This window comes from Anastrepha ludens, chromosome 6 (genome assembly GCF_028408465.1).
Source record: "Anastrepha ludens isolate Willacy chromosome 6, idAnaLude1.1, whole genome shotgun sequence".
Taxonomy (NCBI): Eukaryota; Metazoa; Arthropoda; class Insecta; order Diptera; family Tephritidae; genus Anastrepha; species Anastrepha ludens.
In genome coordinates this window covers 108,869,748-108,891,319 of record NC_071502.1, presented here as the reverse complement: position 1 = coordinate 108,891,319, position 21,572 = coordinate 108,869,748, and the positions used below count along the sequence as shown (strand labels likewise).

Here is a 21,572-nt window from a genome sequence, read left to right as displayed (position 1 = left end):
AAATGACGGGGAACAGCAGCCACTGCAACTGAAAATAGCCAGCAAAAGTGAATAAAAAATGTACTCGCTATCAGAGTCAGTAGGAAAAGTGCCAGCAACTTTACAGTGCCCTTAAAATGAATATTCATATGTACCTATACATATTTACATCGACAAGTGTGTATATATTTGTATAATTGTGCGCTTGTTGCATAAAACACTGACCGCAAGTATTCCTGACTTGTTGAGTTTTTTCGTTGGTTTTCTTTTGCTCATGCAAATAGGTAGTGCTTCTAGCCAGCAGGTAGTGGTGGCTGTTGCAATGTCTGCGTACCAACATGCAAATAGGGAGAACAGTATTTGCATTCCAGCAAACGCACACACACATGCACACATGGTATATATGGTGAATGTACATATGTATACGTGCAAACAAACATTGTTACTAAATTACACGCCGCATACGAGTTGGTAAATACTCCGTTCAGAAAGCAAACAAGTGTGCCAAAGCAGCTAAAGAACAAGAAGAAAAAGAACAAGAAGAGGGAGGTGATGAAGAAGAGCGAGAATATGCATATAACCCTGTAGAACAGCAAATGAGGAAATAGCAGCTGCTACAGCAGCAGTATGATTGAGAAGAAGAAGGCCATTGACTTGGACGCAGTAGGCAAATGAGTGCTACTGCACTAGGACTGTTAATATTTACATGCATACCAGCAAGCATGCATACATACACACATACATACATAGCAAACAAATCCATATATAAGCACTACACACTTCCCGAGACTTGTATGTTTATTATTGGGCGTTAATAGGTTATTAGGGTGTCGCCTGTAAGGGGCTGTGGTGAGTTTATGAGAGTAAGCGAACGTGAGCGCATAGTCGTGGGTACGTGTGGAGCGAGCGAGAGAGAAAGGTAGACAATTGTTAATATATATTGTTCCGGGGTTGTGGAGAATGCAACCCTTAGCGTTCGAGCGCACAAAAAAGGTGAAAAGAGAAGTGACGCTCTTTTTCGCAAAAATGCTGGGAATGCAAAAGAGAAAGACAAATTCAATAATTATGGAAATATTTTCTGAACAAATTTGAGTGGCGTACACTTATATATGATTTCATTCGACATGAAAAAATTGAAAAATTTTAATTAAAAAAAAAAAAATTGTACTCAACTATTTACAATTTAAGAAAATTATTTTGGGAACTTTAATTTTTAAAGCTATACGTATTAGTAGCCCGGATATAAAGAAAATATATGCTATAATATTTTTTCTAATCTCAGAATATTTCTTTATATGACTAACTTTAAGACTGAATATCGTTGAAAATCGCTACGCAGATCGGTAAGTGATCCAAGTATGTGTCTAAAATAGTAGTACACATTTTTTTCTGAAATATGATTCATTTGTTGTCTTGAGTTTAATAAGAAATAAATTGAAAAAGTTAAAAAAAAAATAATATTATAAGTTGAATATTTTGGTATTTGGAGAAAACCAATTGTATTTTTTTTCTTATTTGATATTCCTTGGATTTTACCAACAAAAAAAATTTTTAAATCTTAATTCATGTTTTTTTTTTGTGGTATTTCAAGTTTCTTGGATTTAAATTAAATTAAAAATACTTAGTTTTTCTTGGACTAATAATATTGGAACATTTTTGTGATTATGTTTTTCTTTAGTAGTCAAATCTTTTTGGTCCCAACATTGACAATAAAAATTATGGTGCATTATGCTAATGAAAAAAATTATATTGTTTTAATAAAAGTTTGTCAACTAAAAAAAATTTTTTTTTACTACTTTTCACTACTGAAGAAAAAAGAAAATATATGTAATAAAAATAAATATAAAAAAATTAAACTTTTCTTCTCCTTAATATTGGATCATTTCTTAATCATTTTGTTTTTTGGAATTAAATGTTTTTTGGTCTAAATAGTGGGAATAAAAGTTATGAATATCTATACTAATATTATAAAGAGGAAAACTTTGTTTGTTTGTAATGAATAGGCTCAAAAACTACTGGACCGATTTTAAAAATTCTTTCACCATTCGAAAGCTACATCATCCACGAGTAACATGGATTATATTTTATTTTGGAAATAGAGCTCAAGATATAGGTCAAAACGTGGACCCGGGTAACCTTCGGATGTGTATGTACAATATGGGTATCAAATGGAAGCTGTTGGTGAATGCTTTAGTCCAGAGTATTTTTCATGCCGCTCCGTGACTAGGGTCTCGAGATAGAGACCAAAACGTGGACCCTAGAATGTGTTTGTACAATATGGATATCAAATTGAAGCTGTTGGTGAATGCTTTAATACAGAGTATTTTTCATGCCGCTCCGTGACTAGGGTCTCGAGATATAGGTCAAAACGTGGACCCGGGTAACCTTTGGTTGTGTATGTACAATATGGATATCAAATGAAAGCTGTTGATAAGTGCTTTAATACGGGGTAATTTTCATACCCATTGATGACTAGGGTCTGGAAATATATACCAAAACGTGGACCCGCCGTGTCTTTGAACCGAATTAAACCAAACTTACACACATTGTTAAGTAGGTATTGAAGATGATTTCCGTATAGTTTGAATACCTATTGGTAGATATGGTCTCGAGATATAGGTCAAAACGTGGACCCGGGTAACCTTCGGACGTGTATGTACAATATGGGTATCAAATGAAAGCTGTTGGTGAATGCTGTGGCTCGAGATATAGGTCAAAACGTGGACCCGGGTAACCTTTGGTTGTGTATGTACAATATGGGTATCAAATGGAAGCTGTTGATAAGTGCTTTAATACGGAGTAATTTTCATACCTATTGATGACTAGGGTCTCGAAATATATGCCAAAACGTGGACCCGCCGTGTCTTTGCACCGAATTAAACCAAACTTACACACATTGTTAAGTAAGTATTGAAAATGGGTTTCGTAAAGTTTGGTTGTAATTCGGAGCACTGGCAACGGGTACAGAGTTCTTTTGAACCAGCCATAATGTCGCTTACTTTTTTAACGCTTGGGGCAGAACTGAACTGTCAAATTGACAGTGTGAGTTACAATGTGTCAATATTTCTTTCTGATTTGGATGCCATAAGGAAAAAACGTAAGTGCAACATGTAAAAATTGTTTGTGAATTTTTTTGGAGTGGATTTTGGAACAGTGAATAATTTCTTACGAAATTTGAGAATTTAATGTGAAATCCGAATGAAATTATGTGTTCGTGGAAAAAAATTTTTTTTTCGTTTTTTTTTTTGAAAAATATAAATGTAATTATAATTGTTAAAAAAGCTCCAATGCTTAATAAAACATATAAATTGAAACGAAAAATGCATGGATGATCAGGAAAAAAGACGATTGTTTATTCATATGCGTTGATTTGAAATTTAAAAACAATCTTCTTGTTTCCTGATTTTCAATTTATATTTTATATTTACTCAAAAACAAATAGAAAAACAAAAAATATTGTTTATGCCAAAGCGCTTGAATAAAGAATAAAGAAATTAATAATATGAAAACCATATATTTTCTGTTCTAAACCATATCTATTCTATTTTAGTGTGCCCAGCGAAGCGGGCCGGGTTTGCTAGTCAGATAATAAAAAATAAATTTTAAACTAATTTTATTTTAAGAAAATTATTTTTATTTAATTTGCTTGGTTTTAATATTAGAAACAACTTTTTTTGAATTAAAGTTTTGAATAAAAAATTTTTTTAATTTAAGTTTCCGTAGTCTTAATATTGGAAATAAAAAATATGAACATTTTATTAATGAAGAAAAAGGAAAATGTAATTAAAATAAATTAAAAAAAGTTTACTTTTTCTTGGACTTAGTATTGGAAAGGAAATGTATGGACGTTTTAGTAATGTAAAAGAAAAGTGTATTTTTTTAAATAATTTTTTGTTTCAGTTTTTCCTGAACTTAATATTGGAACATTTCTAATTATTTTTTGTTGTTTTTTAATTAAGTTTTTTGGTCTAATATTGGAACTAAATATTTCTTCAAAATATATTTCTTTTTTTATTAAGTTTTTTTTAACTAAATTTTGTTTTAATTTTTCTTGGTCTTAATATTGGAAATGAAAAATGTGAACATTTTATTACAGAAGAAAAAATAAAATCTAATTAAAATAAATTAAAAAACAATAGTTTTTCTTGGACTTAGTATTAGAGAGAAAAGATATGGAAATTCTAGTGATGAAAAAATGCTTTGTTTTTAATAATTATTTATAAATATTTATTTTATTAAAATTTAATAATTTATTTTGCTTTAATATTGAAAAGAGAAGCTATGAGCATTTTTTAATTAAATTTTTTTAATTTAATTTTTGCTTACCTTAATTGTGGAAATAAAAGAAATGAACATTTTAGTAATGAAAATTTTTTTTTAAGAATTCTAATTAATTTTTTTTGTGGTGTAAATATTGCAGGTAAAAATTATGAAATAATAAAATATTTTTTTTGTTCGTTTTATTAGATTTTCTTGGACTTAATATTGGCGGTAAAATATTTTGTCAGCTATCTGGACTTAAATTTAATTTAGAAAGTAATTCAAAGCATTATTATTAATTTCTTTTCCCCAAGCATGACAAAAACCAAATTTGCTTAAAATCACATCGCTGAAGAATTAGCTAAGAGAAAAATGTCAGCAAAAGCTCATGCCCTCCTGAATGCCACAAGTGTTGCAATGAGCGCGAGAAAATAGTGAGAATGCCAACTGATGGATGTTGGCAAACCAAAACACTCTTGACACGAGCAGCAGCGCGAGATGTGGCGGCAAGTGGCAAAAGTATAAAGCGCAATGCCAATAATGTTTACTTCATTTTTGTTTTGTTTTTATTTATGTACTTATTTTCTTTTTTTTTGCAACAAAATTCGTAAAGCTGCAAATATCCAAAAGCAGCCAACTGTGGCAAGAGTAGAGAAGCCACATAATCATTTTACACACTAGTTGCTTAGTTGAGAAATTCACCACATGCACTAACACAAACCCGTGAATTGGATAACGTAGCTCACCACTGCTGGACTGCTCGAGTGGACCGAGCAAAATCGCTCGCATAGCTGCCAGCAGCTGGTGCTTGGCATTTTTCACAAAGTATCGGGTTGTTGAGCGTTGCGGACGTGTGTTGACCTGAACGCGGGCGTCAATCGGATATTAAAGTGAAAGAAAAATAAATTCAATAAAACTTAAAAACAGCTAAGTAGCAATTTGAGGAATTGGACAAATTGAAAAAAAAATTTGTAAAAAATACGTAAAAGGAAATAAATAAATCATTAAAAGAAAATAAATAAATAAAATTATCTAAAAAATAGGTGTTTAGCTAAGAACACAAAAAACAAAAACAATAACAAATATACATTCAACAAAGCGATTAGCGGCTTTGCGCTTGTGTAAGTGAAAACTTTATTAGCAGATTTACTGAATTGAATTCATTCGCTTGTTCGCTTATTTTTTGCTCGCAGCCACTGGCTGGCTGTGTGTCGTTGACAGGCCGACTGGGAAGCGCGCCACACAATGCATTCGATTTTTTTTGATTTTTTTGTTAAATATTTTTGCCAAAGACCAGTTTGTGTGTAGGGGTGTGGGAATTTGTGCGGGAAAATATAAAATTTATTTTGCATATGGCCAGTGTGACACTGATTGGTATACCGCCGGCACTGCATGTGAACTTTGTGCAATTTTTGGTGATTTGATGGAAGAGAAAATTGTATTTTATACCAAATTTTTTGTAGAAGAAAAGGATTATTTTGAATTTTGGTTAACAAATTTAAGAAAACATTTATAGTCAGAAGGTAGAAAGATAATCGATATGTTAAAATTTTCAAATAAGTAAAGTGTTCCAGCAGCCAGAAAAGGCTGAGTGGACTATAACAGAAAAAAACTAGATTTAAATAAAAAAGGTGGAACCAGAATAAAAAAATATACCTTGAACGCTGCTGAATCCAGACCTGCTTACGCATGACTGTTACTCGATCAAAACTCATAGAATCTGAGCCATTTCTGGTGGTGCCACAAAGCATGATGAAAGTAAATCTGAAAAAAGAGCGTAGAAAGAAGAAGGTTAAGTCTTTTAAACTGGTATTAAACCGAGGTGCTGTGCCAGGAAAGTTCTTATTGGGAATGTAGAATCTTAAGATATTTAAAATTTATAAATCTCCCTGAGAACAAATAAAGAACGCTTTCGGGCATTCTCACAAGTCACTACAGACTGTGAAGGCAGGTACACAGGCTTGGAGTATTGTCTAATTCTGCGTCGCATCCATAGAGATATTATCAGTCATGGTGCTGAACTGTGATGAGGCGAGAAGAAGAGTCGAAAATCTCCTAAATCTTGGTCTGATAGGAACAAAAAAACATATAGTCAGCACATAGCCCACTACCAACTTAGGTTCTTTTAAATAATTGGGTCTCGTTGAGAAACTGTGAGTAGTAAAGGACATAACTCGAAGGGTATACCACAACTTCAGATATGTATGTCAGTGATTGTATGAATCTGTGGCTTAAATTCAATAAATAAGTTTGAGCATACAAATAGCTTTGTTTCATTTTTATGCCAGCTCCCTCCAGTAAACAATCCTAATATTAATTTCTTCTATAAATCGAAATCAGAATTTACGACAGTGAATAAAAATGTAGATTATTTAAAAAAATTCAATAAAAAAAGTTCATTCTAATTTAAGTCGACTATCTACTACGGTATGTAAGATATGTAAATAATCAGGTCCAACGAGAGGGGGTGGATCGGGGACATTTTACCCCGGGTCCGAAGTTCTCAGAGGGGCCCGGACTCGAGATTATACGTACTTATATAAATTAAACATAATTGAAAAGGACCCACATTTGCAATTTTCCCCCGGGGCCCGGATATGCTCTCTACGGCCCTGTAAATACTCGTAATACTCAGTTATATATTACTGAGTTGGAAACCAAATAAAACAAATTCCGGAAGCGACCATCCCCCAACAAAAAAGAGCACACGTCCGAGTTCCGTCCTACCAAGATAAGGCTTCTCATAAAAATTTGTCAGCCATTCGGAGCCGGCTTAAAACTGTGGCCCCTCCATTTGCAAAACAACATAAAGATACACTCCACAAATAGGAAGGGGAGCTCAGCCAAACACCTTACAAAGAAGGTGCACGCCGATTATAAATAAAAAGGCCACACACGCACTAAGATAAAAATTGGAAATCAACTAATAGGACTATGAATAAGTTCGTGCGGTTTTACAACAGATGGCGTAACTTGATTATTATTCCATCGATCCACATTTCCAAACATTCATTGGAGAGCTACTGTCGTAAGGCACAAACGTCAGTATAAGTTTTTTATTTGAAGCGTAAACAACAATATTTTTACCACACTTGAAAATGTCGAATTTCGTGCCAAATAATGTGTTTTTGCGGGGAATTCTTCTTCATTATTTTAATATGAAGAAAAAAGCAGCCGAAAGTCATCGTATCTTGGTGGAAGTTTATGGTGAGCATGCTCTATCTGAGCGAACGTGCCAGAAGTGGTTTGCACGCTTTAAAAGTGGTGATTTTGGCTTGGAAGACGAAGAACGCGAGGGTGCGCCGCCAAAGTTCATGGATACCGAATTGGAGGAATTGCTCGATCAAGATCCGGCTCAAACGCAAGAAGAGGTTGCAAAAACTTTGGGAGTTGATCAATCAACCATTTCCAAACGTTTAAAAGCCATGGGAATGATCCGAAAGGTAGGCCATTGGGTGCCGTATGAATTGAAGCCAAGAGACGTTGAACGCCGTTTTATGGCATGCGAACAACTGCTTCAACGGCACAAAAGAAAGGGTTTTTTGCATCGAATTGTGACTGGCGATGAAAAGTGGGTCCATTGCGACAATCCAAAACGTCGGGCAACGTATGGATACCCTGGCCATGCTTCAACATCGACGTCGGCGCAGAATATTCATGGCCTGAAGGTTATGCTGTGTATCTGGTGGGACCAGCTGGGTGTTGTGTATTATAAGCTACTGAAACCGAATGAAACGATTACGGGGGATGTCTACCGACGACAATTGATGCGTTTGAGCCGGGCACTGCGAGAAAAACGGCCGCAATACGCCGATAGACACGACAAAGTTATTTTGCAACATGACAATGCTCGGCCACATGTTGCACAAGTGGTCAAAACATACTTAGAAACGCTCAAATGGGATGTCCTACCCCACCCGCCGTATAGTCCAGACCTTGCGCCATCCGATTACTATCTCTTCCGATCGATGCAACATGGCCTGGCTGACCAGCACTTCCGTAATTACGATGAAGTCAAAAAATGGATCGATTCGTGGATTGCGGCAAAACCGACCGAATTTTTCACAAAGGGAATCCGTGAATTGCCAGAAAGATGGGAAAAAGTAGTAGTAAGCGATGGACAATATTTTGAATATTAAATTTGTAACCATTTTACGTCAATAAAGTTTCAAATTTCGAAAAAAACCGCACGAACTTATTCATATTCCTATTAAAATTAATTAAAATTAACTAAAATATTACGAGTTAATTCTGAAATAGCTGAAGTGCCTTGTCTTGCCTTTAAATTCCATTAGCTCAATTTTATTTCACACATCTCTTTTAGTGTTTGCAGCTTAAGAACCTTTTCTACGTACCTGTCCAACGAAATTCTTTCTCAACCGGTTTTCACTTTGCGCTTATACACTCACCCCATTAGAAATTGGCACAATAAAACAACAAAAATAAATAAAATAAAACAAAATAACTGTAAACAAAGGCAAAACTCTTGAAAAAAGTCACAACTTGCCACTTTAAAGTCACATAATATAAAAAGGCGCGTGCAGTAGCAACCGTGACCGTCGCCACAAAAACCAACAGAGCAACACCTACGCAATTTTACGTTGTACCGCCACTCGCATTTCGAAGCGCCCACACTGTGGTAAACAATAGCCGTTAGAGTGTTAGCACCCTTGTGGCATTACTGATATTATCATATTGATTATTTTATTTTTGTTGTGTGCTTTTCGCTTAAGATTTGTTATTGTTGTACATTTACTATTACTCCCAGTAGCGCGTGCATCCACGCTTGTCGCTCAACCGTCGTTCAGAAGTGTATTTACTCGCATATCTACTTGTGTGTATTTAGTTAGGGGAGCGTTGGCGTGCGGTGCGTATACGTAACTTGTTGATACTCGAAAATGAGAGAAGGGACTCTAAGCCAGTAGCGTACGATTTGTGGTTTTCAAAGCCCGATAAGCGTATGTGAATATATATACATATATATATATAAATGTGTGGAAGTAAAGAAAAATAAAGTATAACAAAAATAAAAATATTTATATTAAGGAATTTTAATTAATTTGGTAAAACAATTATTTTCGTCTTCAGAGCAGAAATATTCGGTATTGTTCATGATTTAGACAATTGTGTATATGCCAGGCATGTAATTGTGGTTACTGAATTAGGTTTGCTTAGGCGGACCGCTGTTAAAACTAATTCATTTCGTCACTACATAGACTACTTGTGGTCTCAATGCTATCCTTACATGTCTCTAAATCGGAAGCGCTCCAAGTGAGTCTGTATGAAAACTAAGTGGCAGAGCAGTAATCCAAAGTGCATTTTTCGCAGAGATAGTCATTTGAAAAGCAAGCAGAAAATGAACTCTGCGTCTCTTTATACAGTCGGTTTTATAATTATAAACGAAGAATTATCTTACTTACCTTTTTTACTTAGTGTTAGAGAAAATATTTTTACATGCATTTTTTGGGCAAAAGTGTTAAGAGAAAAAAGTGTGGAGATTATTTAAAATATCTGTTATTTACTCACGCGCGTTATGTCTGGTATTTCATTTCTTTTTAAGAACTTTAAAAATCCTATTCGGCGTTGAATCAAGTAACTTTTGGACTAGTGGCGTGCTACGCGAGTCCAAGGATTGAAGAATGGCCTCTTTCAACTATTTCTTTGTGGAGTACAGTTTATTTCTTCCATAAATCCCTCTCACGTTCCCCATGATATGGATCTCTCGAAAAATTGATGGCCACTCTAGAAAGGGAATAACATTGTTCAACACACCAACTCAAGGTGGCATGAGATGAATGACAGGCCGCATTATTTTGCTGGAAAACAAGATTTTCGACAGAATACACATTGAGGAATGGTAGTAATTTATTCGAAAATAAGCTCATATTCTCTTCGGGTCTAGTGCGTGTTGATGGAAAGGGGGCACTGACTTTTCCAAGTATATTCCCAGCCCTTCACACTATCAGGTAACCACCGCAAACAAATTTTTTTTTTTTTTAATGATCTTGGCTCTAAACGCAAAGCTCGCCAATGCTTACTAAATCCATCTGGCCCATCTAAGTTAAATTTATTTTCATTAATTGGCAAAATTTGAAAAACCTATACGTTTTTGAAAAGCTATTTTATTTATTTTGCCTACCATATTCCAAAATGGTCTACATATGTTAAGTATTTTTCAATGCATCTACAAAATGCAGGTTAAAAAAATTGGGTGCAACATTTAATTTTTGCTGCTGAGAGGCGAAGGTCAGGAATTTATAATTTATTATATTTGCCTTTCTGAAAAGTGTCGACTTTTATCGAAGTACTAATTTTTTTTTTTTTTTTTTTTTGTTGAAAACTAAAAACAAACCGAGAGTTAAAATTCAAAAAATCCTATAACTTTTTCGAAAAATTATACTTTTTTTCTAACAAAATTTGTCAACCTTTTGTCACCTTGTTTTTTTTGTTTTGAAAATTAAAAAAAATAGTTCAAAAGGTAAAATTCAATAAATTTTTTGTCGACTTTTCTCGAAGTACTGAAATTTTTTGGTTTTTTGTTGAAATTTAAAAGGAAAAATCAAAAGATCCTTAACTTTTTCGAAAAACTACACATTTTTTCCAACAAATTTTATGGACACTTTTCTTGAAGTACTGACATTTTTTTATTTGTTGGAAATTTAATAAACAAAATTAAAAGATAAAAATCAGAATATCCATAACTTTTTCGAAAACTTATACATTCCTTCTAATAAATTTTTGTCAACATTTTCGAAGTACTAAAATCTTTTTTGTTGAAAATTTAAAAAAAATTCAAATATCCATTAAGTTCAAAAACCTAGTTTTTTAGTAACTCCCATACTTCATATCGTTCACCCTGTATATTATAATGAACGAAGGTTTTCCGTCTCGTTTTGTAATCAACGGAAGAACCGCTTCTTCCTATTAGACGGCCCATTTCTCGAGATGACTTTTTTTAGAAAGCAAAGGCTAAAATGTTACCTTTTTCCAATTCTATAAGTTGTCTGCCACGCGGCATTTTAATAATACACCTCAAATGTCTAGATTTTGCTTTTATAATTGCGTAACACTTACATTTGTTTACTCTCTTCTTGCCTCCATTTAGCAGAGAAGCTATTTAGATTCACACAGTAAGGTATTAATATATATTATCAATCCTTGCTATGGGTAGAGGCACTCAATCACACACAACGGCAGAAATTTAGATAAATGTTCTTTCCAATGCCTCAAGGTAAAATGCAAAGATTATTTGTGCTTATACAAGTAATACTAAAATTTTGAGACTCTGCAGCATGCATTTATTGCTCTCACTAGCTGGAAGTGGCCGCCGCTTAAGCCAATAGGATATTTTAGCAGAAGCAGGCATTGCCGCACAAAGCGTAAGCTCAATGCTTACTCAAGTCTGTTGACGAGCTACAGTACTGGTTTATCATGTAAACCTTACCTTTCAAAATAAATAAATAAAAAAATGCATGTGCCTTGATATTTAAATTCTTCAAATATATCACTCACATATATGTATATATAAGTCATTATTTATAGGGTGGAAAAAGGAGAAAAATATGTTTAACAAATTTCTAAAAAATGAAGAAGATTGAAGATCAAAACCATCCATTTTTCATTTCTCGGTTTTTTTCTTATCAAACTTACATTCTGTCAAAAGAGTACCCTAGGGATTTTTCAATAAACGCGAAATAATGGTTTAATCATCAAAATTTATTTTTCCGCCTTCAAAATAGGCTCCATTCGAAGCAATACACCTTGCCCAATGATTAGTGCAGTCATCAAAGCACCTTTTAAATGCGTTTGGAGAGATCTTCTTCAGCTCATTCAGCGAGTTCTCCGTAATGGCTTCCATTGACTCAAAGTGGCGTTCGCGAAGCTGCAATTTAAGTTTTGCGTAAAGGAAAATGTCACAGGGGGCTAAATCCGGTGAATACGGTTGTTGTTCGAGGATATTTGTCGATTTTTTGGTCAAAAAGGTGTTCACAATATGAGCCTTGTCAGACGTTGCGTTATCATGGTGCACGATCCATGAGTTTTCTTTCCACAAATTAGACCGTTTCCTACGCACATTCACTCTCACACGCCGCATCATTTCCAAACAATATTCTTTACCGTAGAACCATTTGGAAAGAATTTCGAGTGCACAACTCCACGATAATCAAAGAAAACGAGTAGCATGACTTTCATTTTTCACCGATTTTTATGTGGTGTTTTGGGTTTCGGTGGATAGCGCAATTCAGCCGCCTGTTGTCTAGTTTGCATGTCAGACTCATATACGCACATCTCGTCACTTGTTATGATGCGTTTGATAACCGTTGGGTCCGAATTCATTTGCTCAAGCATGTCTTCGGCCACCTTCTTCCGATGAATTTTTTGAAAGTATGCGCATCATGCCCAATTGATGGTGTAAAATATTGCGAATTGATTCGTGAGATACGAGCTACCTCCCTCAAACTTTAATGATAGTTTTCCAGCATAATTTCCTTTGTCAACGTTTTCATCCGTTGAAGACGTTGATGGGCGACCAAATCAGGTCAAATCTTCCATGACTTCTAGGCTCTTTGCAAAAGCCTTATAGCACTCATGGACCCTTGTATTTGATAAAGAGCACTCGCCGTAGGTTTTCTGCAACATTTTCAATGATTCGGCAAACGAAATTCCGTTCAAAAAACAGGCAAATTCTATGTTCCATATTTTTATCCATAGTGAAAATCGCAGAGCACACCTGCGGTTTACTCATATAATTAAATGCCAAAACCAAGTTAATTGACAGATCACACTCAAACTCTGTGGTACTATAGAGGGCAGTTGTATCAACATACCAGCAAAAACATTTGATCCTTTGACAACGACGATATGTTTTTTCAACAAAGCGGTGCCTATGCCTAAACAGCCTACGAGTAATTAAGTTTTTGCAAACGAAATTCGCGGAAAGAAAAATTTCACGATATTATAATTCATTTGCCACCAAAATTGGTTGATTTGATGCCTTATCTGCTGTCGGGAAATGTTTTTTAGGAGAAAAAAATTCTTGAAGTATCATCAAGAATCATTTTTTTTTTTTTAAATTTGACGTTGGCATATTTTCTTCTGCTGCGAAGTAAAACAGTAAGCATCTGTTATACTGTTGAAAATCTTCTTCTTTCTTTTGATGTGAAAGTAGGAGGGAAAGGTTGGCAGAGTACATTCTGACTGAAAACTCCCCTTATAACTTTAGTCTAGACTTCCGTATCATTCCTATACTTTCGAAGCGGCGCTAGCTACTATCAAGAAGGTAGTCATTGAGTCATTGAACTATTCAGTCCTTAAAAAGGTAAAAATATATTCTGTCAGGAGGTAGCCAAAGTCATTGCCGTTGCATTTAAATATTTCGCTACCTCAAAAAGTTCCATTATTACCCAGTTGGCTAAGCAGAAATCTCATGGGGTGATTTCTTTGTGCAAAGAGATGGTATGGGTGCCCTTATGTAATAGTTTGTAACTTTGAAATACTTCAGAACTTCATAAAAAATATGAAAAAAATAAGTAAATATAAAAATTTTGAAAAAAATGGAACAGTAAAGTTTTCTTAATACCTACTATTATTTTCTTTTTTTTGCTTGTTTGTTTATGGCCTAGATTTTCTTGTTGCTCATCAAAAGTCAAATCCTTTTATTTAAAAAAGAAATATTGTTTTATTTCATTAAATACAAAAAACAAATACGTTCATAAGTCACTCGATTTTGTTATTTAATTTACTTATTTTGAAATGATTTTACTTTCAGGTAAATTTATTTAATTTCAGCCAGATGTTGCGTACTAAAAAAGTAAAGGGCAATTAAACACCGATAAAAGCAAATACAACCTACAAAACAGAAGGCCAAGTAAAAGCAAAATAACAATAAAAGAAAAAAAACCAAAAGCAAACATAAAATACTGTAAAATAAGAACAAAAAAATAAAAAAACATGCGTTAAAAATTCCAAAATTACAGCTGTGCGATATCCGCATATATTGAGCAAATACCATCACTCCAACACATACATCAAAACACACACAAGTATACGGCAGCTTAAACAGCTATAGGCAGTCAACAATAACTCCTACGCAACGCAGAAGCTACAAAGAAAAAATTGTGTGATATTTCACAGAAAAATTTGGTTGAAATCAAAAAAAAAAAAAAAATTTATTAAAATAAAAAAGAATATTGCCAATATTCGCAGTCAAATGAATTAAACAATAATAATAAAATATGCCAAAGTGATTTGTATACAATACTGTAACCAAGCGTTGCAGAGTGCGAGTAAAATGGCTAAGTAAACAAAGGTAAGGAAAATTGCGAAAAAAGTTGTGAAAAAAACAATAAAAATAAACATTGTGAGGGAAATAAAAGGAAATACATAAAAAAATCGATGGGCAATAAAATCGATTGAATAAATATAGCTGTCTGTGTGTGAGTGACGATATTTAGTGGAGGAAAGATTGCGAATAGCTGAAGGTGTGTCATAAAACCTAGTTTAAATAAAACAATTAGGAATAGCGAGCGAGAGTGTTGAAGATGTGTTGAAAGTGGCAATCTCCGTAATTAATAACTAAAAATAAATCAAAATGAAATGTTAACTGAAAAATAAATAAAAAAAAAAAAACTGCTGTATATAGTTGTGAAGCAAGTTTTCAGCGTGAAGAAGTTAAAATACAGCACATTATAAAAGTCATAAAAAATCTTATAAAAGCTATGAAGTGAAAAAAAGTTTTTTTTAATCTAAAAATCTGGATGTTGCAAAAATAAAGCTTAGAATTTAAGAAAATATACAAAAATGTTTGAAAAAAAAGAATTTTAAAAGCCAAAAAATTCTTGCGTTGAATACAAAATATTACAAAAAAAAACGCCAAAAAACAAAATAAGAAGAAACGCCATAAAATTCAACTCACCATTTTGAGAAAAAAAATCAGTTTATCGCAGCAACAAATTTAATGGATTAATAACTGACATTACGCGTACTCACAAATTCAATAAAAAAAACCATACTCTAGTATAGCAACTTTTTAAATTTTAAGTGCAAAGTAAACACTTGAAACTTAAACTCAAAACTACAATAGTAACAACCACCTTTAACACCACCTAAACACCAATTTGCCATCATGTCCGAGACGCAAGACAACAATGGCGATCAGCAGTTGCTGCAGGAGGAAGCTGGCGGTAGTGAGAATAAAATGAAGTCTCGCCTACGTAAGGGCGCACTAAAGAAGAAAAACGTATTTGCGGTTAAGGATCATTGCTTTATACCGCGTTTCTTCAAGCAGCCTACATTTTGCTCGCATTGCAAGGACTTCATATGGTGAGTTGTTAAAAATAAATAAAAAATAAATAATTGGCGCGTACACTTCTGTTAGGTGTTTGGCCGAGCTCCTCCTCCTATAACGCACACCACAAATAGGAGGAGGAGCTCAGCCAAACACCATGGTGAGTTGTTAGTATGTAGAAATTGTTCAAATATAATGTAATAAGGAATAAGTTATTGCTTAGAAGAAACTTGAATTCAAAAAAAATTAACTATTGCTTACTTAGCACAAAAAAATATAAATTAATAAGTAAAATAAAACCAAGTAACAATTCGGGAAATATTCGAAGACTCATTTGTGTTGAAAACTAGTTTTATGTTCATCATACGCCATGTACTACCTAGCACTTATCGACAGATAGCATACAATAACTGAACGCTTCCTAAAATTAGTATAGCGGAAACCTAAGTTCAGACAAAAGCTAATATATAATTATATAACCCGCGTGCGCTTTAAGTTCAAGTAAGCCGCATTTCTTTACTCACGGGAAAAAATTTCATAAAAAGCTCAACTTTCGGTGACTTCAATACTAATTCTCTGGTTTCTCTTCAGTTGTTGAATAAATCTGTCACTTTTCACTAAAAACCCTACGTTAAGCCCAAACGTGCCCTTTTCTACTCTTATTACATATAGGGTGGAACCTCACCATTGCACCATCCCGCATTCACACATCATCTGGAAGTAGGTCCCAGTGAGACCGTGCACGTATGGTGCTAAGTTGAATGGATAGGTTAGGTTAGGTTAGCCTGGTTGGCAATAAGCCACGTATAGACCTTTTGGTTCCTAGCGATACCAAATTAAATGAACATGAACACTGAAAGTAGGCATCATGTAGGATGACAGCGATTTTGACGAATGTAAGCAGAGCTGGCAGATCCGCTTTTGGGACGTTCTCCAGACCCTCAAAGTTGGATGGATATTTTCGTGGAAGAATATTCCACCTGGATCTTAAATCTAGGCTTCCATATCATTGCTATACTTTCAAAGTGGAGATAACCACTAACAAGGAGGCACTCATTTGGCTGCTCATTAATGTTATATCCTTTAAGGAGCTAATAAGTGTATTCTTATAGGCAAATTGCAGTCAAAGCTCTTACAGTTGCATCTGAGAATCTCGTTACCTCAAGAAGCTACATGACTAACCAGTTGGCTGGGCAGACATATAAATACGTGTTTTCTTCGTGCAGAGAGAAAGTAAGGCTACCTGTGGTCTGCTTTTAGCTAGGTGGGCCTGAAGCCAGATAAGCAACCAATGGGCAAGTACACTAACATGCAGTAGGTCCATCTGCCTCCACGTTATGGAACATTATTATAAAGAAAGCTTATAAAGGTCAGAATGGACCTAACTCTCTATAAAGTGAGATTCAGCTTAAAATCGAGTTCCATCTACGATGTGGAAGATAATGAATGAATTATCCCGGCATCAGGTATTTCTACTCTTTCCTTTTAGCCACCCCTGAAAAGCCATTAGTTCTGGATACTAATGGCCTGTGAAAATTTTCTATTATTTAAAATCCTCCACCATTCAAATATTGCCTTTATTCGCATACTCTGGCCTTCCACAACTCCTTTATTCGGTTCTAGCACAAGCCACAGCTTAAGGGGGTAGTTTGGTATTTTTTTTTTTTTTTTTTTCATTTTTTTTTTTTTTTTTTTTTTAAATTATTCTATAACATCTTAAGATTATTGTGTGAAAGTTTGAAGTGCATTAGAGTAAAATTGACAAAGACACAAAGGATTAAGTATCTACCTCTCCAACCGGATTTCACGCTGCCGAAAATCTTTAAACGCGTTTTTCTCACACTTTTTTTTAACGGTCGGTGTCCACTGTAGATTCATATCTACTGCACCGATTCTTTTCAAATTTGGTTTTTTTGTTTCTTTACTTTATTCACGAGGTAATGACGTCGAGTTTTTTTTTTTTTTTAATTTTGTCATATTTTAAAACAACAAAGTTTTCAAGTTTTTTTTATGAAAAATCGGTGTTTTGACTTCAAAGCGCTTTAAAAAATTAAAAAAAAAAAAAAAAAAAAAAATTCAACGTTGTTACCTGCGAAACTTTATTAGCTGATGAAATCAATTTGGTTTTTTGATTTTAGTTGATCCAGTAATGAGTTCTGAGGGACACCGCAATAAAACTTTTTTATGAGACGTCCGCGAAGATTCGCTGCCACCAACTCATTTCTTCATAAAAATCAATGAAAATTTCACACAATATTCTTTAAATATGACTTTATAATGAAGTAATTTTAAAATTTTGAATAAATCAACTGTGTCGACAAAAAAAATTTCGAAAAATATGCTTGTTTTACACCGAATTAACCATACTACCCCCTTAAAATAATCGTTTAAGTGCACCCGTCTCCTGTAGAGGACAATCATCTCACTTAATCTGACTCACTAAAGTGGAGCACTTTAATAAATTTTTGAAGGGGTTAAAGCCTTTTAGTTTTTTTAACGACCTGAGCAAATAACATAAAAAATACAACTTTTCACACATTTTCAGTATTAATCATAAAAAATTGGCTGTTTTGGCAACGAGTAAAACCACCTTTGTATGTAAAGGCGGTGTGATTTTTGACTAGCTTTGCCCATTTCAAGGTGCAATTTACTACATATCAAGAATACGATATGTACGAAATTCCCTTTAGATATGACAAATTTACTTTAACGAATGGAAATTGAAATATAAATTTAATGCCTGTGGCTACCGTGGTTGTAGCTAAATTTGTTGGTGCTGACACTACCATTCGGAAGTGCACAGGTTCAAATCTCTTGACTTGAAACCCTATTTGAGAGACACATCTGTTTCTAATAGTCATTTTTTCTAATGGCCACTCCTCTGTAGGCAATGGCAAACCTCCTTCGATTGTATTTCTGCCATAAAAACGTTGTTCCTAAAAAACTAACTGCCATTCGAAGTCGGCTTAAAATTGTAGGCCCCTCAATTTGTGGAAAAACATTAAGACGCACACCACAAATAGGAGAAGGAGCTTGACCAACCACAAAACAACGGTGTTAGTGTCAAATATAGATATATAGATGAGGTTTCAGTGGTTTTAAAAAACTTTGAAAAATAATTCTTAAAATAACACATATATTTTCCATTTTCCGAAGCTTCCGTTTTCATTCAAAAATAATCAATAAGTCGTTTGAGAGACAATGTAATTTTAAAATCGTAATATTTTGATAATAAATCTAGTCTCGCACCTGTAATCTTTACATATTTCACAGTCATGGACTTGGGAGTAAAATAGCGCGGAATCTAAATATCCGTAATATTGCTTAAAAGTGCTTTAACCGAGAGATAATTTCAAACCCATCTCTTCAGCAAATAAGAAAAAAAAAAAATAACTGAAAAACCCCCATTTGAAATATCTCCAAAAATATCCCTACTTTAATGATATTTGCATCCAGACTTATTTTTTTTATTATTACTTCATACCAAAATTGATTCAAAGTCATAATTTAAGACTCATTACAGTTGTCTACATTCTAACATAAACTCAACGAGAAATGAAGTCTTTAAAATAGCTTCAGGGGAATACTAAAACAATAGTCAAACAATCTGAGTCTTAATCCTAGGTTAAAATAAGAATTAAAGGTGATACTTAGCGTTATCGTGTGGATAACCTTAGGCAAGCGCCCGATTACATCTCCAGGTTTATCGATTTACTATACGACTTGGCTAGGCTTAAATTTCGCCCACGGCCAGAATTCTTGAAAATATTGAGTCCCCACAAACAAACAAGCAGAAGATTAGGTGAAAAAACCGCAGTTTGCACTTAATATCCCTTCACCTTTAATATTTTGCCCTTCAGTGTCTTCAACATTTCCTCTTTTATGCGTTATTTAGGCGCTGCAGCCGCAGCTCACTGCGTAGCCGTTGGCCTTTAATAATATTATGTTATTTTCAGTATTATAAAAAATGCTTTAAGTCTATGCGGTAGCTAAAGCAGAAAACCAACGCTCGCTTGCAGATGGTTTGAAAGCCATAAAACCATAAAAATAAATAGAAAAAAATATATAAAAAAAAATTAAAAAAATATTTATATTAGATAGGCCTGCACTGCCTGCGCTATCCGTGTGCTTTTGCACGTGCTTACATATTTGTTTTTGTTATTGAATGTCAACCACCAGCAATGTTGTAAACTAATATTGCAAATTGGTTTAAAACTACTGCGGTCGACAATACGTATCACCTCGTCAAACAAAAGATGATACGCTAGCTTGTGGTCTTGCCAGCTATGGTACATTGTTGTCTATCTTTCTGTTCCGCCAGCCCACTCACACACACACCACCACCATATTTCATCGCTCCAAAAGTGTAGGGTAAATCGACACTGTAGCCCGTCATTCAAATAAATATAAACAATTCAATTTTCACGCCCAACTGGTGGTAGTAGTCGTTCATTGCATGATGAGCAGGGCGGCTGCCTATCAGTCTGGCTAAGTATTGTGTAAAGTGAGTCAGTCACATATTTACTGTCGCCCACTTTTGCGTCGCTGGTGTTAATTGTTATTTCCTTTTGTTATTGTTGCTTTTCGCATTTCGTGCCTTTATTAGCTCCATTTAAAAGGTAAAGTGGAAATACGAATAACGCAAAAAGCAATCATGAAAAAAGTGTGCGTGTGCGCGTAAGGTGAGAAAATGGGGAATGACGGATGTCTCGCGGAATTGTGTCAAAGTGAATGATGTTTTTGACGAGTAAAATACACAGATGCGCACACCTCCCCATCTATAGAATAATAACGTGTGGGAGTCAGTGTGTGTGTGTGTACCTTTCACAGTGTGTAATCTAAGTGCTCCCACGCGTTCTCCTCACAGCGTGAAAATAATTCATTTGATCATTCACCTACGCCCTACCTAAAAACTGCGAAATAGCGCACGTGCGAAACTTGTTTCGTCATGCACGTTGCCAGTTTAACATTAACGCGAAAAATTTTAAGTATTTTCATTTAAAATTTACAGCTCATAAAAAGTTCAAAGTTTAATGCGCTGTAATAAATAGTTTTCTTACATAGTTGACAAAATGAGGAAAAATTAATAAAATAATTATATTTGTGGGGAAAATACCTGTAGTTATCATTAAGATATCGCTGACACTGCTCAAAAATTTATCGATTATTTTTCAGATATATATGAAAATACCTGCTGCTTTTAGAAATAGACCCATAATTATAAAAAAAATCACAATAAATATAGTATATCAATAAATTTTCAATGTTATGTGGAAATATTTAACACACATTTCCAAGCATATTAGAATTCCTAGAAAGTGAAAATATGCAAATATGCAAATGAGGGAAATAAGTAGCATCGTATACGCTTGACAAACAAAAAACCCTTTATAAAAAAATACATTTATAGAAAAAAATCGAAAATTGTTTTAATTAACGAAAATGTAGACATATTTGAATGGGTATCTTCGGTGGCCGCCGTAGCCAAATGGGTTGGTGCGTGAGTACCATTCGGAATTCACAGAGAGAACGTAGGTTCAAATCTCGGTGAAACACCAAAATTAAGAAAAAGTTTTTTCTAATAGCGGTCGCCCCTCGGCAGGCAATGACAAACCTCCGAATGTATTTCTGCCATGAAAAAGCTCCTCATAAAAATGTTTGCCGTTCGGTGTCGACTTGAGACTGTAGGTCCCTCCATTTATGGAACAAGATCAAGAGGCACAGCTCAAATAGGGAAGGAGCTCGACCAAACACCCAAAAAGGGTGTACGCGCCACATATAGATATATCTTCCAAAGCATTTCAGTACCTGGAAATTTCAAGAGCGCAAATAAGTAAAGAGTGGAGATAAGCCAGTGGAAAATAGAAATAGATACTAAGCAATTTTTTTTGTTGTTCCTTGTTCACTCCACTCGGGAGCATAGGGCCTCGACAAGACTCAGTCTTGCGTAGGTTTCGTTAATCTATATTGCTTTCTGGTAGAGTAGGTGATAAGCCTGCCCTACCAGCCCACCTGTCGTTGCTTAGGAACAACGCCTTCTTACTGC

At 34.4% G+C, this 21,572-nt stretch overlaps 1 protein-coding gene across 1 annotated transcript in view; it reads left to right on the top strand.

Annotated features, from left to right (window-relative positions):
- Nucleotides 1-5,046: 5,046 nt before the first annotated feature.
- The window catches only part of LOC128867683 (protein kinase C, brain isozyme-like), a 99,233-nt gene continuing 82,707 nt past the window's right edge, over nt 5,047-21,572 (top strand). Inside the window, exons 1-2 of the mRNA XM_054109123.1 lie at nt 5,047-5,360; nt 14,009-15,561. Coding sequence (XP_053965098.1) covers nt 15,365-15,561 — 197 coding nt within the window. The 5' untranslated portion in view covers nt 5,047-5,360; nt 14,009-15,364. The remainder of the gene's footprint in view (nt 5,361-14,008; nt 15,562-21,572) is intronic.